This window comes from Hypanus sabinus, unplaced genomic scaffold (genome assembly GCF_030144855.1).
Source record: "Hypanus sabinus isolate sHypSab1 unplaced genomic scaffold, sHypSab1.hap1 scaffold_251, whole genome shotgun sequence".
Lineage (NCBI taxonomy): Eukaryota > Metazoa > Chordata > Chondrichthyes > Myliobatiformes > Dasyatidae > Hypanus > Hypanus sabinus.
Genome location: NW_026780634.1, coordinates 1 through 21,083, shown reverse-complemented (window position 1 = coordinate 21,083; position 21,083 = coordinate 1). Strand labels below are relative to the sequence as shown.

Below are 21,083 nucleotides of genomic sequence, written 5' to 3'. Positions count from 1 at the left end.
GCTGAAGCGCCGATGAAATTCTTAACTCATGGCCCTATGGGTAATCACGGTGCCATTAAAGATTTCTGTAAGCACTGGTTCAATGTCCATATCTCATTTTTTTTTATCTTGGGTATAGAAAAAATCTGCAGCTGTTTTAACGCAGAAAGCGGCTCCCATAAGCAATATACTCAATATCAACGTGTATCTAATGCCAAAGTAAAATGCAGATATAAAACACAGGAGTTTCTGCAGTTGCTGGAAATACAGAGACGCATACACACAAAACAATTCAGAGAGCAACTAAGCAGCGGAGTACACAGGCTAGGCATGCGGAAGGGGCTCTGCCTAAACGTTTTCTATTTATTCCTCTCCAAAACTTCTGCCAGATCTGTTGATTTCCACCTGTGTTTTGCAGAAATTAACCCCCTTTTTTTTCGATCAACCAGTTTCCAAATGCTTCTAATCTTTCACTTTTAACCACATCCTGCTGGTCTTATTCGTCCTCCTCCTCTGGACCCCATTTCTCCCTGGAGCCCCTGATTCAGGCTGGCAACTCTTTTGTTTCTGACTCTGCACCATCGAAGTTTCACTCGCTTGCCTGCTGTCAGACTTTAGAGGTGCATTGTGTTACGAGACCGCAGGTTCGTTTACTGTGAGTGTCGCTTTAAGTGCCTGAGTGAGGCGGGGCTGTGACGTCAGACACAAGCTGCGGCAGCCTGAGGGAGCGGGAGAGGGAGAGGGAGACAAGCTGTTGGAACTTCAGCGTGTGACTGCTATAGGCTGCAACTCTTCCATGCCCAAAAGGTACGGTTGATCTGATCATCGGCACGCAGTGCACAACGGATGTGTGACTGTCACTTCGTATAATCCATATGTGTGGATTTGCTGGAGTATCCGGTGGTATCACTTTTGTTGGCCCTTACCTGGAATCGGGGTGTTCTGTGGTAATCACTTGAAGACGATATTCCTGTGACTGTCACCTGGTGATATTTCTAAGTGGATTTCGGAGCTAATCGACGGATAAGATCTTTGGCGACTGTTATTTCGTTTACCCAGCGTGGAATGTGTGTGGAATTCTTCGTAATTGCCTTCTCTCTACATTTTCGAGTGGATTTACAAATCTCTCCCCTCACTCACTTATTCCGTAGATTACTGAATTTTTCTAATTTACCATCTGAAGACTTTAAGCATTGTTTCCCAAGCTTGACAGTTTGGGAGCTATATATCCGCATTACACTGTTAAATTCTGTTTATTTCCTTTAATCTTTTATATTTGGAGTAGATACTGTTAGGTACCCCGTGACGGGTCAAAGAACCAGCAGAAATAGAAAACACCGTGGAGTCTGGTATTGCTGTAAACTAATGCTGTTTATTAGTAACTACGCGATACAGCAATATAAATGCAGATATATCAACCAGGTTAGCAATGATTATGTGTGTGTGTGTGTGTGTGTGTGTGTGTGTGGAAATAGGAAAGCCAAGCTTCTTCACGCCTCGGGGTGAATGGATACCGTCTGACGGTGATGAGTGAAGTTCGGTTCAGTTCGTGGGATTGAGTCGAGCAGTGATGGAGAGAGAGAAGGAGAGGTTTGTGTCTTCAGGTAAGCTGACGCCGTCGATAGCCCCGTCGTCCTCCGAAATCCTTTGGAAGTCACCGACTGTGACACTACAAACGGGACCGTTCTTCAGTGGTGGAGTTATTAACCCAGGCGAGGGATGGACACACGAATAACTCCCCACCGGTCACAGCCTTTTCACACTGCGAGAGCCACTGATCGATGCTCCGGATCGATCTTCCAAAGCCCAACTTTTTCTGTGGACACAACAAAGCTCATTCAGTGTCCAAAACCATGTGTCTGGAGGTCTATCAGCGGACCTCCTACTTATCTCACCGTGCTGAGCCCAGGCTGTCCATCAAACAGTTCCTCCCTTCTCTCTCTGTAAGAACACAGAAGCTGACAGTGTCCTTGTAAAAGTGTAAACAAGCTTGCAGCGAAACCATAACACCATCTCCGAGCAGTCAGTCTGTCTGTCTGTCTGTCTCTCTCTCTCTCTCTCTCTCTCTCTCTCTCTCGTGTTGAACATCTCCCTCTCTCTTTTCAAAAACACACTTCATAGGGGTAATTCAGGACCCCGTCACAATACTAATAAAGATAGTGGTTTTAACATCGAAACCAGACTCCGTTGGTGATCTGTTGCTGCTGGTATGTAACAATTACAACAACCCAGCTGTCTGAGGCACAGTCATTTAAAATAGGTGAAAATGACACAAAACGTTGAAAAGAGCGGGGAAGAAGGAGTTTAACCAACTTCGTCCGGAGCCCTGAACAACGTCACAACCACAGTGAGCTCATCGTCTTGTTCAGCCCGGAGAAAATCATGCAGGGAATTCATGCAGGTGTATAAGATGATGAGAGGCATTGGTCGTGTGGATAGTCAGAGGCTTTTTCCCAGGGCAGAAACGGCTAACACGAGGAGGAATAGGTTTAATCTGCTTGGAAGTAGGGACAGGGGAGATGACAGAGCCAAGTTTTTTAAACAAAGGATGGTGTGTGAGTGAAATGCACTGCCAGCGATGGTGGTAGAGGCGAATACAATAGGGTCTTTTAAGATACTCTTAGATAGGTACATGGAGCTTATGAAAATAGGTGGCTATGCGGTAGGGTAATTCTAGACAGTTTCTAGAGTAAGTTACATGGCCGGTACAACATTGTGGGACAAAGTATCGGTAATATGTTGTAGTTTTCTGTGATTCTATGACATTCAAGGGAAATCTCCTATCCCACGGAGTGGTGACTAGTTGCAACCTGTCATCTCAGTGAGGGTGAGAGGGGAACGTCAGGGATAGATTTTCATATACTGATATGGAACAGAAACATGGGCAGGGACCAGCTGGGCTGAGTGGCCCCTCAAGAGAGACACGGGATTTGATACAGACTGAATTGTCTTTCACAGATCCACAATATTAAACACCAGTCTAGTTTAAGGCTAACATCAGCAGAACAGACTCCTCCAATGCTCAGTGACCAGGGTTCAGTCCTGGGTGCGATGAGCAGCCGCAAGAACTGCAGAATCTGACAGTAACAGTCCCTCATGAACCTGCAGCTGCCTTCAGTCACCGTGATGGTGAAACATTTAACACGGAGCTGATTTGAACTTCCTTCCTGATGTGAAGTTGCTGGTGCTACAGCAGCTGGGATGATTGAGTAAAACTCTTTGCTCACTCCGGACAGAAATGTGGCCTCTATTTATTGTGAACTCACCGGAGCATCACAAGGTGGGTTGACTGAATGAGTCTCTTCACACACACGGAGCAGGTGAACGGCCGCTTCCCAGAGCGAAGCTGTTGGTGTATCTGCGATGGCCGACTGAATCCCTTCCAAAATGAGAGCCAGAATGACGTCACAGTGCTATCAACGTCATGGCGATGTATCCAATCAGATGACGGGCATGGACAATGTTTGGGCTCTCCTTGCAGCAAGAGGGAGCGTTGTCTTCTCCGCCATCTCCGCCTCCACATTCAAGGATCGGCGGCATTCAAGCGCTGGTGAACTGACAGATACAGCGGAACTATCGAGCTGTTCTGTTTGTGATTCCCATACACAAATCCTTTGACTTTCCTACACTGTTAAAAGTTTACAAACCACGTCAGAGGGTGCAGGACAACATTTCCACTCAGATTATTTACTTTCCATGGTGCCTTCTGAGAAAAACACTGTCACAACTCAAAACAACTTGGGGGGACAAGACTTCATCTTCTAACTGGCCACAGTTCCGGCATCAGGCAGAACATCAAACTCTCCGCTTCCCTCTCTATATCAAAATGGATCATTCCTCCCCTTCATCAGTCTGTGACTTGGCTCAGTTTGTCTGTCTCCTTCGCATTCTGAGCATGCGCCACACACCCACTGAGATCACATTTTATTTACACGGCTGTGACTAGAGACTTTCTGATTATTATGTCCCTCCCGGCATTTGACGGTGGTAAACTCAGAGTCAGCAATGGTATTGACCCTCAGGAGTAGGTGATTCGGCTTTTTCGTTGGAGATCGATAAACTGCCGGTACTGTGGCTGGATGAGTGGGTCGTTTTCAGACTGGAAGGAGGTAGCGTTTGGAGTGCCCCAGAGATCAGTCCCTGACCACAGTTGTTCACAGTTTAATGTCCTGGCGGAGGCAGCGAGATGTGAGATGTCCCAGTCTGCTGGTGACGCAGAAAGAGTGGAGTTGGGGGAGGGGAGGCTATTCACATGCAATTTCGTAGCTTTGCAATCAGTACATAGTGCACTGTGGGGCTGCAGTGGCGGGTTCCAATCTGCTAATTAGATTTGCTGACCACACTGCATTGATCGGCCGAATCCCAAATAATAACGAGGCAGTGTATAGAGAAGAAGTCATCACCCCGACAGAGTGGGGTCAAGAAAACAATCTCTCCCTCATTGTAACAAAAACACAGGTGCTGGTTGTGGATTACAGGAGGAATGGAGACAGGGACCAAATTCAACATTTCCAAGTCTGTTATTGACACAAAATGCACATTTTATTATTGATCATGACGCAATGTATTTTATATATTGTTGATGACATAAAACATATTTATAGATTGTTACTGACAGAGAATCGTATAACTCGTGTTCCGTGTGTTATCTGAATGTACTTGCCTGTGATGCTGCCACAAGTCAGTGTTTCTCTGTCCCTGTACCTTCCCGTACGTGTGCACTTGGCAATAAATTCAACAGGACCTGAGAAGTCTCAGTGAGATTTGATTAGTGATAATCATCTTGGCAGCTCGGTAGGACGAATGTATACGACAGTACACTGTTAAATGCAAAACCCTGAACAGTGTTGATGATTAGAGGGATCTTAGACTCCAAGTTCATCGCTCCCTGAAAGAGACTGCACAGATTGATCGGGTGGTTAAGAAGGCAAATGACATGGTTGTCTTTATTAGTTGAAGCATTGAGCTCAAAAGTCAGGAAGTTGTGTTGCGGCTGTTACGAGCCTGCGGTCGTACTGTGACTGTTTCTTTAAGAGCGCCGGCGTGAGGAGGCGGGGCTATGACGTCAGTCACAGGCTGACAGCGCTGACTGTGGATTGAACCATAAGAGAGAGAGAGAGCGATCTGCAGACAGGCAGTCGGCCAGTCTAAAGAGAGAGAGAGAGAGACTGGAAAAGCTGATCGCTTCAGTTAGACGCAGCTGAGGCTTGGAACTCTCCTCTGCCCACAAGAGTGGGTTGATCATCGGTACACGGAACCACAACGAATGTGTGTGGCTGTCACTTCGTATAATCCATAGGAGTGGGTTTTGGAATATCTTGTGTTAACCCTTGCCTGGGTATGTTGTGTGGTAACCCCTGGAAGACGGTATTCCTGTGACAGGTCACTTTCGCCGATAACTCGTATGTGGACGGATTCAACGGATAAGAACTTCGTCGACGGTTATTTTGAAGTAACGGCCTTTTCTCTACGTTTCACCATGGATTACAAATATCTCTCCCCCATCATTTATTCCGTGGATTACTGAACTTTCCTACTTTTCCATCTCAAGACTCTGAGCTTTGTTCCCTCAGGCTCGATAGTCTGGGAGTTATATTTACACATCTATAACACTGCTAACTTTTCTTTATTTCGTTAAATTACTATGTTATAAGTAGATACTAATAAAGAGAATGGGTTTAACATCAAAACCAGACTCCAGTGTGAACTCTGTTGCTGGTGGTTCGTTTCTACAACGTCACAGTTCGTAACACAGTTTTATAAAACTAGTTAGACCACATCTGGAGTGTTTCATACAGTTCTGGTCGCCCCCATTCTCGGAAGGATGTCGGGGCTTTGGAGAGGGCGCAGAAGAGGTTTACCAGGACACTTTTGTAAATGGTTCTATTACCGGTATCTATAACTTGTTGATTGATTCTAGACAAGACTTCTTTGATAAAATAAAAAGAGCTTGGGAGGATGACCTAAATTGTCAGATTTCTGATGATAGATGGAATCGAATTCTTAAACGGGTTAATAAATCATCTTTCTGTGCTCGTCATTCTCTTCTACAAGTTAGTGTGGTTCATAGAGCTTACGATTCTGAACAGAAGCTCTCCAGTTTTTACCCGAATGTTTCTCCACTTTGTAATAAATGCAACACGGCTGATGCCTCTTTAATTTATATGATTTGGTTTGGAAAGTTTTGGTGGGAAGTATTCCATACCTTTTCACAACTTTTTTGGGTCCAATTTGACCCAAATCCCCCTTACTGCCTTGCTTGGTATACCTATCTTTTTAACTAAAATTTTTTTCGATCAAATTGACTCTCTTATTTCTTCCTTTATTTGGAACAATAATAGACCACGAATTAATAAGTATAATTTACAAAGATCTGCAAAAGATGGTGAACTTGCACTTCCTAATTTAAGACTGTATTATTGGGCTGTGAATATTAGACAATTATGATTTTGGTTATATTGGCTTGATATTAAAACAAAAATCATTATGAGTTGATTTGGAATTAAAAGCTGTTAAACAATTTCATTTAACTTCAATATTAGCAGCTCCATTACCTTTACAGCTCTCCAAAATTCCAAATTTAAATCGTTACCCGGTTATTAAACTATTCTTATCGATTTGGGTTCAGTTTCGTTATTTTTTTAAATTTGAAACAATTTAGTTGTCTAGTTTTTTATATCGAAACTTTTCATTTAAACCTTCAACAACTGACCCCATTTTTCTCCTATGGAACAATAAAGGGATCCATTCTTTTACAGATTTATTTTGTGATGGTCGATTGATGACCTTTGAAGGGCTAATTGACAAAATTTCTCTCGCTCATACACATTTTTTGGAATATGTTCAGTTTCGACATTTTTTACAACAATGCTTACCTAAGTTTCCATATTTACAAGAATCTGATTTGTTAGATAACATTTTGAAATTGAATCCCTTAGAGAAAGTTTCCATTGGCAGAATGTATAACTTATTTTTATTACAAATGAGAACATATCACTAAAGATTAAACAATATTGGGAGAGAGAGCTTAATATGACCTTTGTTAATGAAGATTGGCTTCGAGTTTTGAAAAACGGAAATTGTTCTTCTATATGTGCCAACCATTGTTTAATTCAATTTAAAATTGTTCACCGTTATTATTTAACAAAGGAGAGACTATCTAAAATATTTCCTCGTATAGACAAATGCTGTGATATATATAAAACTGAAGTAGCTACTTTGTCACATATGTTCTGGCATGTTCATCATTAAAATCGTTTTGGAAATCTTTATTTCCAACAAGATCTAAAGCTCTGAAAATGAATTTACGACCTAATAGGTTGACTGTTCTATTTGGTATAGTTCCACATCATATTCAGGGTATTTCATCTCCAGATCAACATGTAATTGCATTTGTTACACTATTGACAAGAAGGGCTATTTTATTAAAACACAAAGATACTTCTTCCCTTGAATTAATTGAATGGTTTTCTCAAGGAATCTTATGTCTTATTTTGAAAAAAATTAGGAGAACTTTTGATCCTCGATTCGATTTTGAGAGAAGATGGGGTTCTTTGCCAAATATTATCATTTAATTTGAACTATGCTATATGGTTTCCTTCCACTTTTATTTTTTTTTATAAATATGAAATGGCGGTTGATGATTCTATTTTTATATTTAGATGATGGTTAAACGTTTTGCTCCAGGGGGTTGATTCCTAATGGGTTTTTCCCCTTTTTTGTTGTTAGTGGGTTCCCCCCTAGTTAGATGGGGTTCTTTATTTCCTTCCTTTTCCTATATATATTTTCCATTTTTATATTTTGCGATTAGTTTTTTTCTTCAGCTTTATTAATTTTATACATATTAATCTATTGAAGTCTTGTTTCATTCTATAGCTGGAGAAGATTATGTACTAGTTAAAAAGATTCTAAAAATGAAAAATGTAAATGACAAAACAACAATGTAACAAAGCATTATGGCTGCAGAGATAGTGCAGTGCAGATAGACATATGGTGCAGGGTCACGTCGAGTTACATTCTGAGGCCGAGTCCATTTTATCATTCATTTGGCTTATAACCACAGACAGGAAGCCGTCCTTGAGCCGGGTGGTTCGCGCTTTAAGGCTTTTGTATCTCTTCCCCGATGCGGGAGCGGGTTTGCAGCGAGAATGTCCAGGTTGTGAGGGTCTTTGAGTACATGGCCTGCTTTTTCGAGGGAGGGGAATGAATGTAGGAAGAGACCACGAAGTGGAGGCTTGTTTCTCTGATGTTCTCTGCAGTTCCTTGCAGTCATGGGCAGAGCAGTAGCCGTACGAAGGCGTGAAGTATCGACATGGAGCTCAGAGACCTCGGCCTTCTCCCTGCCTTGTGTAGCTGGATCCTGGACTTCCTCGGACAGATCGCCGGCATGTGCTAAGTGTGGGCTCGCTCACCTCTCTCTCTCTCTCTCTCTCTCTCTCTCTCTCTCTCTCTCTCTCTCTCTCTCTCTCTCTCTCTTTCTCTCTCTCTCTCTCTGACCCTCAGCACACATACCCCACAGGGTTGTCTTCTTGCCCCCTCCTTTTCTCTGTGCACCCATGAGTTGTGTCGCCACCCACAGCTCCAATCTGCTAACTAAATTTGCTGACGGCACTACACTGACTGGCCTAATCTCAAATAATAATGAGGCAGCCGACAGAGAAGAAGTCATCACCCCGACACAGTGGTGTCAAGAAAACAATCTCTCCCTCATTGTGACAAAAACAAAGGAGCTGGTTGTGGATTAGAGGAGGGATGGAGACAGGGACCAAATTCAAACTTTGCAAGTCTGTTATTGACACAAAATGCAGATTTTAATATTGATCATGACACAATATATTTTATACATTGTTAATAACATAAAAGATATTTACAGATTGTTACTGACAAAGAATCGTATCATTTGTGTTCCGTGTGTTATCTGAATGTACTTGCCTGTGATGCTGCCACAAGTCAGTGTTTCTCTGTACCTGTACCTTCCCGTATTTTTGCACTTGGCAATAAATTCAACAGGACCTGAGAAATCTCAGTGAGATTTGATTAGTGATGATCATCTTGGCAGCTCGGTAGGTCGAATGTATGAGACAGTACACTGTTAAATGCAAAACCCTGAACAGTGTTGATGATCAGAGGGATCTTAGACTCCAAGTTCATCGCTCCCTGAAAGAGACAGCACAGATTGATCGGGTGGTTAAGAAGGTAAATGGCGTGGTTGTCTTTATTAGTTGAAGCATTGAGTTGAAAAGTCGGGAAGTTGTGTTGCGGCTGTTCCGAGCCTGCGGTCGTACTGTGACTGTTTCTTTAAGAGCGCCGGCGTGAGGAGGCGGGACTATGACGTCAGTCACAGGCTGACAGCGCTGACTGTGGGCTGAACCATAGAGAGAAAGAGAGAGAGCGATCTGCAGACAGGCAGTCGGCCAGTCTAAAGAGAGAGAGAGAGAGAGAGAGAGCGATCTGCAGACAGGCAGTCGGCCAGTCTAAAGAGAGAGAGAGAGAGACTGGAAAAGCTGATCGCTTCAGTTAGTCGCAGCTGAGGCTTTGAACTGTCCTTTGCCCGCAAGAGTGGGTTGATCATCGGTACACGGAACCACAACGATTGTGTGTGGCTGTCACTTCGTATAATCCACAGGAGTGGGGTTTGGCATATCTTGTGTTAACCTTTGCCTGGGTATGTTGTGTGGTAACCCCTGGAAGACGGTATTCCTGTGACAGGTCACTTTCGCTGATGACTCGTATGTGGACGGATTCAGCGGATAAGAACGTCGTCGATGGTTATTTTGAAGTAACGGCCTTTTCTCTACGTTTCACCCTGGATTACAAATATCTCTGTCCCATCATTTATTCCGTGGATTACTGAACTTTCCTACTTTACCATCTCAAGACTCTAAGCATTGTTCCATCAGCCTCGATATTCTGGGAATTACATTTACACATATATACACATAACACTGTCAACTTTCTTTTATTTCATTAAGTTACTATATACTAATAAAGAGAATGGTTTTAACATCAAAACCAGACTCCGGTGTGAACTCTATTGCTGCTGGTTCGTTTCTAAAACGTTACAGTTCGTAACACATTTTGATAAAACTAGTTAGACCACATCTGGAGTGTTTCATACAGTTCTGGTCACCCCCATTCTCGGAAGGATGTCGGGGCTTTGGACAGGGCGCAGAAGAGGTTTACCAGGGCACTGCCTGGATTAGAGGGCATGAGCTATAACGAGAGGCTGGATAAACTTGTGTTGTTTTCTCCAGAGCGGCGCAGGGGTGAGACTGGATGGACGTTTATAAGATTACGAGAGGAATAGATAGAGTGGACAGACGATATATTTTTCCTGGGGGTTGAAACGTCTAATACATTTAAGGTGAGTGGAGATGTGAGCGGCAAGTTTGCTTCTTTCCACAGACTAATGAGTAGCTGGAGTCTCTGACTGGGGGGGGGGGGGGGGGGGGGGGAGGTGTCGCCAATCCCGACACGTGATCCCGTTTGCCCCTCCCATTTAACCGCAGATGGGCAGCATCTGCGCGTCTGTTTCCGAGGCCCCGCCTCCCGATGATGTAACAATCTCTTCGCGCATGTTCACAGTCTCCGGGTGGACGGTGTTATCCTCTCCACTCAGAGCTGAAGTGGGTCGGCTGTGTGTTCGCGAAAGACTTTCGTCTCTTCCGTCGGGATCACTGTCTGCGGGCCGAAGATATCACTTTCCCATCGGTGTGTATTGAGACCGATCCCGAGCGGGGAGATCCGATGTTGGCCGTGAGCCCCGAACTGAGGGCCAGGAATTCATTTGTTTCCCAACTAACTGGGCTCGTCAGAAATGTTGCGACTTCACTTAATCTGCATTGAACGATCCAAACCAGGAGCCCAGGCTGTCTGTTTCCGCAGAATTGAAATGGAAGTCCGGCCGACAGGTCACGTGAGGCTGTGTGCCGCAGATTCGCCCCGCCCTCCGCTTTGTGATGCCAGATCACGTGGTGTGATTTTGGCCACTGAGTCCCATTAACGTCCCCGAACTCGTCTCGCTTCCTGAAGCTCCTCGCGTTTGTCCTGGAGCTTTATGGCTGTTGTGTCTTCTCCCGGACTGGGGTGGGTGAGAAAGGAGAACGTCCCAGGTTGTGGGGATCTTTGATTTTACTGCCTGCTTTACCGAGGGACTGGGAAGTCCAGGGGGAGAATGGTTCGAGCCTCAGCTCCACGCAGCAGAGCAGAGCCACACGTTACTCCTGCAAGCCCAGCGACGGCGGTCGGTCCAGTATAGACAAGACAAGATCTGTAATACAAATTTCCTGAAATGGTCCTGTTTTAATCTGGAAATGGGGTGATAGTATAACAGTAAAGGAAGCACAACTTGCTGGAACCAATTTGTCTTTTATCCCTGGAAATGTGGCCAATGCAGTTGTTGCTAATGAGGTTCACATGAATAATCTCTTGATCGGTGTTACGTGTGAGGAGCATTTGATGGTTCTTGACCTGTGCTCGATGGAGTTCAGAGGGACGGTGGGGGTGGTGGAGGGGTGTATGGCTAAGTAAACCTACCGAATGCTGAAAAGCCTGGATACAGTGGGCATGGAGAGGATGTTTCCATCAGACAGGGAGTCTGTGATCTGACAGCACAGTCTCAGAATAAAGATGCTTCCCTTTAAAACTGAGATAAGAATTTTTTTTTTACTAAAAGATGTCTGATATGTGGAATTTGTTTGAGGCTGTCATTTGTGTATATTTGTGACAGATTAATATACTGATGATTGCTGAGTAGCTTCAGGGTTACAAGAGGAAGGCAGGAATATGGTGCTGGAATAAAAATCAGCCCTGGTTGAGTGGTGGGACAGACCAGATGGATCGAATCACCTGATTCTGTTCCTGTGTCGTATGTCTTACCGTGACTGGATGATGGATCCTTCTAATCCCATATCGTCTGTGTCATGCGAGGGACAATAAAAGATTGTTCACTGAGATCATTATATTTTCCTTCAATGTTTAAATTTCAGTGAGTTTTGTTCCTAGTAACATTAAGCAGATATGTTTGGTCCTCCTTTTCATTGTTAATGTGCTTCATTATCTTTCATGTTAAAGTTAGACCTGCAGTGAGAGATTTATTGGAAGAAAAACCACGACTGAAGACATGGGAACAGCAACAAGTGAACCAGCCCGAGAACTGAGAGCATAAACTGTAGAGAACCCATCTGACTCAGGGTTTCCATTGATTCAGTCAGGAGAAAGTCTGGTGAGTCTCATTTACTCAAACACTGGTCCTTTAGGCATTACATGCCTGTGCAAAGGAAGGTACAAAATAGTTGGGAGTGAGACAGAATGTGCCCAGACGAACCAGTTATGCCAGTACCAGTCAGACCCAGTTGTGAAGAAGCCCCCCCCCCCACCTCCAATATTCCCTTTAAACTTTTTGCCCTTCACCCTTAACCCATGTCCTCTGGGTTTTCTTCTCCCCTAGCCTCAGTGGAAAAAGCCTGCTTGCATTCACTCTATCTATACCCATCCTAATTTTATACACCTCTATCAAATCACCCCTCATTCTCCTATGCTGCAGGGAATAAAGTCCTAACCTATTCAACCTTTCTCTGTAACTCAGTTTCTCAAGTCCCAGCAACATCCTTGTCTCTGCACTCTTTCGACCTTATTAATATTCTTCCTGTAATTCGGTGACCAAAACTGCACACAATACTCCAAATTCCCCCTCACTAATGCAATATACAACCTCACCATTACATTCCAACTCATATACTCAGAACTTTGATTTATAAAGGCCAAAGTACCAAAAGCTCTCTTTACTACCCTATCTACATGTGATGCCACTTTTAGGGAATTTTGTATCAGTATTCCTACATCCCTCTGTTCTAGTGCACCCCTTAGTGCCCTACCATTTACCTTGTATGTTCTACCTTGGTTTGACCTTCCGAAGTGCAATACTTCACACTTGTCTGTATTAAACTCCATCTACCATTTTTCCAGCTGGTTCAGATCCCTCTGCAAGCTTTGAAAACCTTCCTCACTGTGCACTACACCTCCAATCTTTGTATCATCAAGAAATTTGCTGACCCTATTTACCAGATTATTATCCAGATCATTGATACAGATGACAAATAACATTGGACCCAGCACTGATCCCTGTGGCACACCACCAGTCACAGTCCTCCACTCAAAGTAGCAATCCTCCACTACCACTCTCTGACTTCTCCCTTTCTCAGTTCCCATTCAAATTTACTACCTCACCATGTATACCTAGTGAATGAATCTTCGTAACTAACCTCCCATGTGGGACCTTGTCAAAGGCCTTACTGAAGTCCATACAGACAACATCCACTGCCTTGCCTTCATCCACTTTCCTTGTAACCGCCTCGAAAATCTCTGATATATTTGTTAAACATGACCTACCGTGCACAAAGCCGTGTTGACTCTCCCTAATACGTCCCTGTCTATCTAAATAATTGTCGATCCTATCTCTTAGTACTCCTTCCAATAATTTACCCATGACCGACATCAAACTTACCAGCCTATAATTTCCCAGATTACTTTTAGAGCATGCTTTAAACAATAGAACAACATGAGCTATCCTCCAAATCTCTGGCACCTAACCCGTAGATAATGACATTTAAATATATCTGCCAGGGCCCCTGCAATTTCAACATTAGTCTCCTTCAGGGTCCCAAGGAATAACCTGTCAGGTCCTGGAGATTTATCTACTCGCCTCAAGGTAGCAAGCACCTCTTCCTCATCTATCTGTATAGGTTCCATGACCTCAATACTTGTTTGCCTTATTTCCATTGACTCCATGCCAGTTTCCTTAGTAAATTCAGACACACAAAAAAAAAACATTTAACATCTCCCCAATTTCTTTTGGTTCCATACATAGCCGACCACTCTGATCTTCAAGAAGACCAATTTGATTCCTTAACTATCCTTTTGCTATTACTAAACCTGTGGAAGCTCTTACTGTCCTTCACCTTGAATGCCAACGCTACCTCATGTCTTCTTTCAGCCCTCCTGATTTCTTCCTGAAGTATTTTTTTGCACTTCCTATACTACTCAAGTACCTTGTTTGCTCCCTGTTTCTTACACATGTCATGCATCTCTCTCTTCTTTATCAGAGTTCCAATATCCATCGAGAACCAAGGTTCCTTATTCTTATTCACTTTGGCTTTAATCCTGAGACTTTGTTCCCAGGGTGTCCTCATGGGCCGTCCAGAAATGATTTCAGCTGGTGACAACCCTGTTTTCCTCTGTGGGGTAACCCTCATGTGGATTCGGGCTAATGGTCGGACCTTCAACCAAGTGAGTCCAGTCTCCACTGTTAGTCTGGCCAGTTTACTCTTCAGAGTGCCATTGGCTCTTTCCACTCTGCCAGCGGCCCGTGGGTGGTGTACACAGTGGAATTGTTGCTTGATAGCTAGTTTGTTACATACCCATTTGTTTACTTTCACCACAAAGTGTGGGCCATTGTCAGAGCTCAGCATCTCTGGCAGGCCGTAGTGGGAATTATTTCCCGTAGTCATGTACGTGAATATGTGTGTTCCGTGTCATCGAACCCAGACAGAGTGATTGTAGCGTATGATAGCTGGAATCCCTTTTCCAATACTATTTCCTGATCGAGAGTGGTTGTGATTGCCCCCACATCAGCCATAAACAGAAATGAAATTCCAGCAACTTGCAATATTACATTGGGCTCTTCCTCAGGGGTGGAACTCACAGTAGGAGGCATCCTTGCTTGTCAATTTCTAAACGGGTTGTTGTCCCCACCTGTCCGTTGGTAGGTTTTTGTTCCCATTTCTGATCCCCAGATGTCGCCCACTCACATCCTCCTTTCCACTGAACATAGTCACCTTTAATATTAGTTCCCTTCAGGGTTGATCAGGATTCGAAAGTCGGGTCAGAATGATATGTCAAAGCTCATCACATTCGATTTCGGTCTTTGTCAGGCCAATCCATATTATTTGTTTTAATCATGTTGGCTAACTCAGTTGGTAAGCATTGGAGCAGTAGGGTATTGAACTGGGGGGACAGATTCCAATCATTAAATGTTTGGTCTCCTGTGCAGGTGCCGTAGCAGGCCACAAATCACTCCCAATAGTCTGGTCCTGATTCCCCAGGCTTAGGTTTGCATTCAAGTACTTTAGTGATGTTTACAGGTTGTTGGAGAGCCCTTTCCAAGGCTTGAAAAATCTGGCCTGTCTGTTCATTCTCATTATGTTTTCCCACCTGTAACTCCTGATAGCTTTGGTATCTCAAATCTGCCTTCCATTTTCACCCCTCGTCATGCAGCAGAGACCAAATAAATCTTGTGGAGTCGCAGTAAACATTTTTGTACTGCGGACGCACTGAGCAAACTGTGCTGGGTTTTCTCTTCTGTCTGGGGCCTGATTCATGATCATTATCATTTCTTGAGGCTTCCAGGGTGCATACACAGGAATCACTGAGGGCTCTCCCTCCTCCTGCTCGTGGATTGGGCAGCATTCGGGTGGGTAATTGTCTTTGTGGAGCCATTAACTCTGTGGTTTTATTGGATTCTTCCCTCCCTGTCTCGAAATAATCCTCAGTATTCCCATTCGGGATCTGAGAATAAAGAGAACCTCCCTTCCCTGTTTCCCGAGCAGTCACCATTGGGGTTTTGGGGCAATGGGTGCACTTGGCCCCTGGCAAGGTAGGAGAGGTACGGGTGGTGCCCACTCCTCATCATGGTCACTGTCCTCAAACAGGGTTGGTATGACAGACATGGGTTTGTGATCCCTTGTTTCCCTATCAGTATGTAATGAAACCCAATTTCCTTTGGGATCAATAAAGTATATCTGTCTGTCTGTCTGATGTTCCTGCCCTTCTCTCCTATCTAGGCCGGCCTTGGTTTGCTTACTTTGTTTTTCCTGCTCTCGTTTTCGGCATCCATGCACCCATTCACACTTCACTTTTAGCATCACCCAACCTTTGCAGGTCATACCTCTATCCCATTGTCACATGCATTCTTACTCCAACTTGCTAATAACATACTGTTCCACTGCACATCTGCTTTTCCTTCCATTCCCTTTACCACAATTTCCACTTCATTCCACAGTTCATTTTCCATATCAAATTTACTGCTTGTTCTCATGAGGTAATATCCCAGGTTCCCCCCCAGTGGCCACATATTGTTCCCCAATTTCTTATTCAGCGCTGCACTCAACATTTGAAAATCGTTTTCCTTGTCTGGAAAACTCTAAATCGACTGCAATTGACCCATGTTCTCTTTGTCATTTACTCGGCACAAAGCCTCCTGCTCAATTATCAATCGGGTAACTTTACCCGGCTGGCACATCCTGCGCAATTGATTAATTTACATGGCAGATCTGCCTCCTGCCACGAGGGACTGTACCTGCAAAGGAACTAACGGACAGCGACAAAAATTAAAATAACTATTGGGCACCCGGTCAGTCTCTGCAGTCCCCAGAGTGGTCCAGCCATTTGCTCAGCCCGTCTGCTTGGCACTCCCTGTATTGGGATCCTGTTCATGATGACAAATGTTAAAAGTTGAATCCAAATAATACACAGAAGCCCAGTTTCCTATCATCACCACAGTTTATTGTGCATTCTCCTGCAGGAGTTTGAGACCCAGTTGTCAAAGGGAAGGCATGCAAGCACTGCCACTATCTTAGCAAGTGGACTGACTTGTTATTGACTCAGGTTACAGCTGTATACTTGTACATAGCAAGCCCATACATTACTTTTGCAAGATGTTATTTGAACTGGTACACCCAACAAGTCTGTTGGTGCAAAACGTAATTATTAGAATTGAGAGTTTGCTAAATCAAGGTTTTAGTTACAGGTGGATGTACTGTCCAGTCCTTGTCAGTTATTCCCTTTGCAAGGCCCTGGCTTAATTTCAAACAGAAGTTCATTCCTGTCCTATCACTGAGTCCTCCTCCATTTACTCAAACAAGAGAACAATCGTTATCAGCTAATGTATAATGTTATCAGCTAATGAGAGTACAATGTATAATGTTATCAGTTCTCAGTGTGTCTCTCTGCAAGCTGCAGAGAACTGGTATTGAGCCTGTCTTAGCTAAATGCTGAAGACTGAGTTCACTTCAGTTCAAAATTCCTATTCAGTACCAATTATTCTTTTAGTCAGAGATTACATAGGTTCAAAATGATTTTTTTTAATATATCCTCAATTCCTCTGGTGGGTTCAGCGGAAATATTTATGTCCAATATAGAAACTGGTGTTACCTGTGTGTGTTGTGGCGATGCAAAAGTTGCTGGAGAATTTGCAAGTGGGAAGAAGTGGAGTGATATTTGCAAATCTGACTTTTTAAAGCATAGTTTAGTAAGCAAACCACATATGGACAATGTGCAAAAGCTTTGGTGAGAAAATCCTTCATTACCTGTTACAGGTCTGCTACATAGGTTGTGTGAACGTGCAGATGAACTCAATCACGTATAATGTGTAATGTCCTTGTTTATGTTAAGACCCTTTTTTAGGTGTATAAGATGATGAGGGGCATTGATTGTGTGCATAGCCAGAGGATATTTTCCCAGAGCTGAAATGGCACACAAAAGGGAGCAGAGTTTTAAGATGCTTGGAAATCGATGCTGAGGGGATGTCAGGGTAAGTTTTTTTTTACACAGAGAGTGGTGGGTGCATGGAATGCGCTGCTGGCTTTTTGTGTGTGAGTATTTAAGTTGCTGTGGGGCCAGGCACCCATGCAGCTCAGTAAACAGGGAAAAATATCAATGGAGAGAGTCAAACTGAGTCAGGTCACAGTTTGGAGATGGCAGAAATCCCCCATTCTTAGAGACACAGGAAGAACATCTGAGAGTTTAGTGGTCATTCCAGATACCAGCTCTCTGCCCAGTTAGAAGATGATTTCTCTCTCCAACTCGGGTTGAACTTCACTGTAAGAGTGTGTTGCCAGATCACACCGTGACAACTCAAGTGATCTCATCTGAAATGTTGTCCTACACCCATTGATGGATTTTGTATATCTTTTTACAGGTTAAAAATGACAAAGAATTAATCTATGGGAATCTCGAACACCACACACCAGTTTTGCTGTCTCTATCCAGATATTTAAGAAGCGGAACAAAGGATTTCCTCGATCATCCTTCCTGCTCAGACTGTGGGGAGGGATTCACTCAATCATCTGACTGACTGGCACGCCTGACATTTTAAACAAGGGAGGAAACCCATTCATCTTCTTAGACAGTCGGAATGAATTCATTTGGAAATTTCAACTGAAGGGACATCACCAAGTTGACACTGGGACGAGGCCATTCACCTACTCTGTGAGTGAGAAGGAATTCAGTCGGTCTTCCCACCTGTGGACACACCAGTATATCACACCGGGCAGAGGCTGGTCATCTGCTAAATTTGTGGAGAAGGATTCACACGGTCATCTGACTTCATGGCTCACCAGCGGGTTCACACTGAGGAGCGGCCGTTCACCTGCTCAGACTGTGGGAAGGGATTCACTCGGTCATCCGACCTACTGGGACATAAGTTTGTTCACACTGGGGAGAGGCCGTTCCTCTGCTCATTCTGTGGGAAGGGATTCATTTCATCATCCAACCTGAAGGTACATGAGCGAGTTCACACTGGGGAGAAGCCATACACCTGCTCAGACTGTGGGAAGAGATTCACTTGCTCATCGGAACTGAAGGTACATCAGCGAATTCACACTGGGGAGCGGCCGTTCACCTGCTCAGACTGTGGGAAGGGATTCACTCAGTCATATCAGCTGAAGGTACATCAGAGAGTTCACACTCGAGAGAGGCCATTCACCTGCTCAGACTGTGGGAAGGGCTTCACTCGGTCAATCGACCTCCTGGGACACAAGTTGGTTCACACTGGGGAGCGGCCGTTCATCTGCGCAGACTGTGGGAAGGGATTCACTCAGTCATATCAACTACAGAGACACCAGCGAGTTCACACCGGGGAGAGGCCATTCACCTGCTCAGAATGTGGGAAGGGATTCAGTCGATCATGTCAACTACAGACACACCGGCAAGTTCACACTGGCGAGAGGCCGTTCATCTGCTCGGAATGTTCAAAGGGATTCACTCAGGCATCTCACCTACTGAGACACCAGCGAGTTCACACTGGAGAGAGGCCATTCACCTGCTCAGACTGTGGGAAGGGATTCATTTGCTCATCCCAACTGAAGGGACATCAGCGAGTTCACACTGGAGAGAACCCATTCACCTGCTCAGACTGTGGGAAGGGATTCACTTGCTTATCCCAAATGAAGGTACATCAGCGAGTTCACACTGGAGAGAGGCCGTTCACCTGCTCAGACTGTGGAAAGGGATTCACTCGGTCATCCCATCTGAAGGAACATCAGCGAATTCACATTCGGGACAGGCCATTCACCTGCTCAGACTGTGGGAAGGGATTCACTCAGTCACACGAATTACTGGTACACAAGTCAGTTCATACTGGGGAGTGGCCATTCACCTGCTCAGACTGTGTGAAGGGATTCACTCTGTCACACGCACTACTGGTACACCAGTCAGTTCACACTGAAGAGAGGCCATTCAACTGCTCAGTCTGTGGGAAGGGATTCACTTGCTCATCCCAAATGAAGGTACATCAGCGAGTTCACACTGGAGAGAGGCCGTTCATCTGCTCAGTCTGTGGGAAAGGATGCACTAGTTCATCCCAACTGAAGGTACATCAACGAATTCACACTGGGGAGAAACCGTTTACCTGCTCAGACTGTGGGAAGGGATTCACTTGTTCATCCCAACTGAAGGTACATCAGCGAATTCACACTGGGGAGAAGCCATTTACCTGCTCAGACTGTGGGAAGGGATTCACTAGTTCATCCCAACTGAAGGTACATCAGCGAATTCACACTGGGGAGAAGCCATTTACCTGCTCAGACTGTGGGAAGGGATTCACTTGTTCACCCCAACTGAAGGTACATCAGCGAATTCACACTGGGGAGAAGCCGTTTACCTGCTCAGACTGTGGGAAGCGATTCACTCAGTCATTTCAACTACAGAGACACCAGCGAGTTCATACTGATTAGAGGCTGATCAACTGATCAGACTTTGGGAAAAGTTTCTCTCGGCCAAATCAACCAAATTGTGCATCATTGAGTTCATACTAGGAAGAGGCAGTTCACCTGCTGTGAATGTGGAAAGGGATTCATTCACTTATCTATCCTTATGACACACTACCTGGTTCACAATGGGAAGAGGCGAGTCAGCTGCTGTGAACATGGAAAAGGAGTCATTCATCTAACCTGATGTAAATCTCGCTTCGGCTAGCAGCTTAATATATGGGGGTGATAGCCACTCAGCCCGGTCAAACATAAGAAATCTCGTTTGGGTGGATGCTGTGTGGTGTGTCCCATGTTATAGCTAAGTACCCTGAAATAACAAATGATACACAGTATGTGATTTAATGATTGATCTTTATAATTCATTCTTTGACTATAGGGTTAGTAAAAAAATCAAAAGACAAAAGGGCCCCCACTCTCCGTTCACATCTTCTCATCTCTCCCCAGCAAAAAACACAATAATCTCTCTTCCAGACTCACAAGAAAAAAAAAATTCTGCCATCGGAATGCCTTGCACTCCAAAACCCTGTTATCACTAGTCATAACCTAAATATTGCTGCTACAGAGAAACCATTACATCAGCAGTGAAACCTTACAGCGTGTTACACTTGTGACAGACTAGCGGGTTCACACTGGGGAGAAAGTTTCAATAAGCTTCATGCTGGATATTTGTCCATCACCATTGCTGAATGCTATTTTGAGAGTGACTGTAAGTGCTGAACTCTGCAATTATTGCTGCTGCTCACCACGCCCAGTTCTGCACCCTGGTCACTGGGCATGGGAGAAGATTCTCCTGCTGCGCATTCAACTTTACTGGGACAGGAGTTTAATATTCTGCATCTGAGACAAATAAATCTGTTCCATTTTAAACCCTGTCCTTGGTACTTACTGAATTTACATTACACCTATTGTACAGTAGAGAGTCAACTCAGGCTGGCTGGACCCTGCTAGTGATTCTGTTCCAGGACAGTCCTCTTAAATCTTCCCCTGTTGTTCACCTCTTCCTCTGTCTGTAGTGATGGGTTCCAAACAGTCACCAATCTGTTTGTGAAGAGGTTTCCC

At 44.3% G+C, this 21,083-nt stretch overlaps 1 protein-coding gene across 2 annotated transcripts; it reads left to right on the top strand.

The window, feature by feature from the left end:
- Positions 1-10,556: 10,556 nt before the first annotated feature.
- On the top strand, positions 10,557-20,329 carry LOC132388026 (zinc finger protein 420-like). 2 transcript variants are annotated; one of them, XM_059960367.1, is made up of 3 exons: positions 10,557-10,689; positions 12,052-12,202; positions 17,954-20,329. In XM_059960367.1, exon 3 carries the CDS (start codon positions 18,363-18,365, stop codon positions 19,986-19,988), a length of 1,626 nt encoding a protein of 541 aa, XP_059816350.1. In that variant the 5' UTR covers positions 10,557-10,689; positions 12,052-12,202; positions 17,954-18,362; the 3' UTR covers positions 19,989-20,329. The 2 variants fall into 2 exon arrangements, with proteins under 2 accessions (XP_059816350.1, XP_059816351.1); XM_059960368.1 differs by having other exon boundaries at positions 10,559-10,689; positions 12,056-12,202.
- Positions 20,330-21,083: the final 754 nt, after the last annotated feature.

Bases quoted from the DNA above. Each gene is read 5' to 3' on its own strand.
- LOC132388026 (XM_059960367.1), top strand. From the start codon at position 18,363: ATGGCTCACCAGCGGGTTCACACTGAGGAGCGGCCGTTCACCTGCTCA.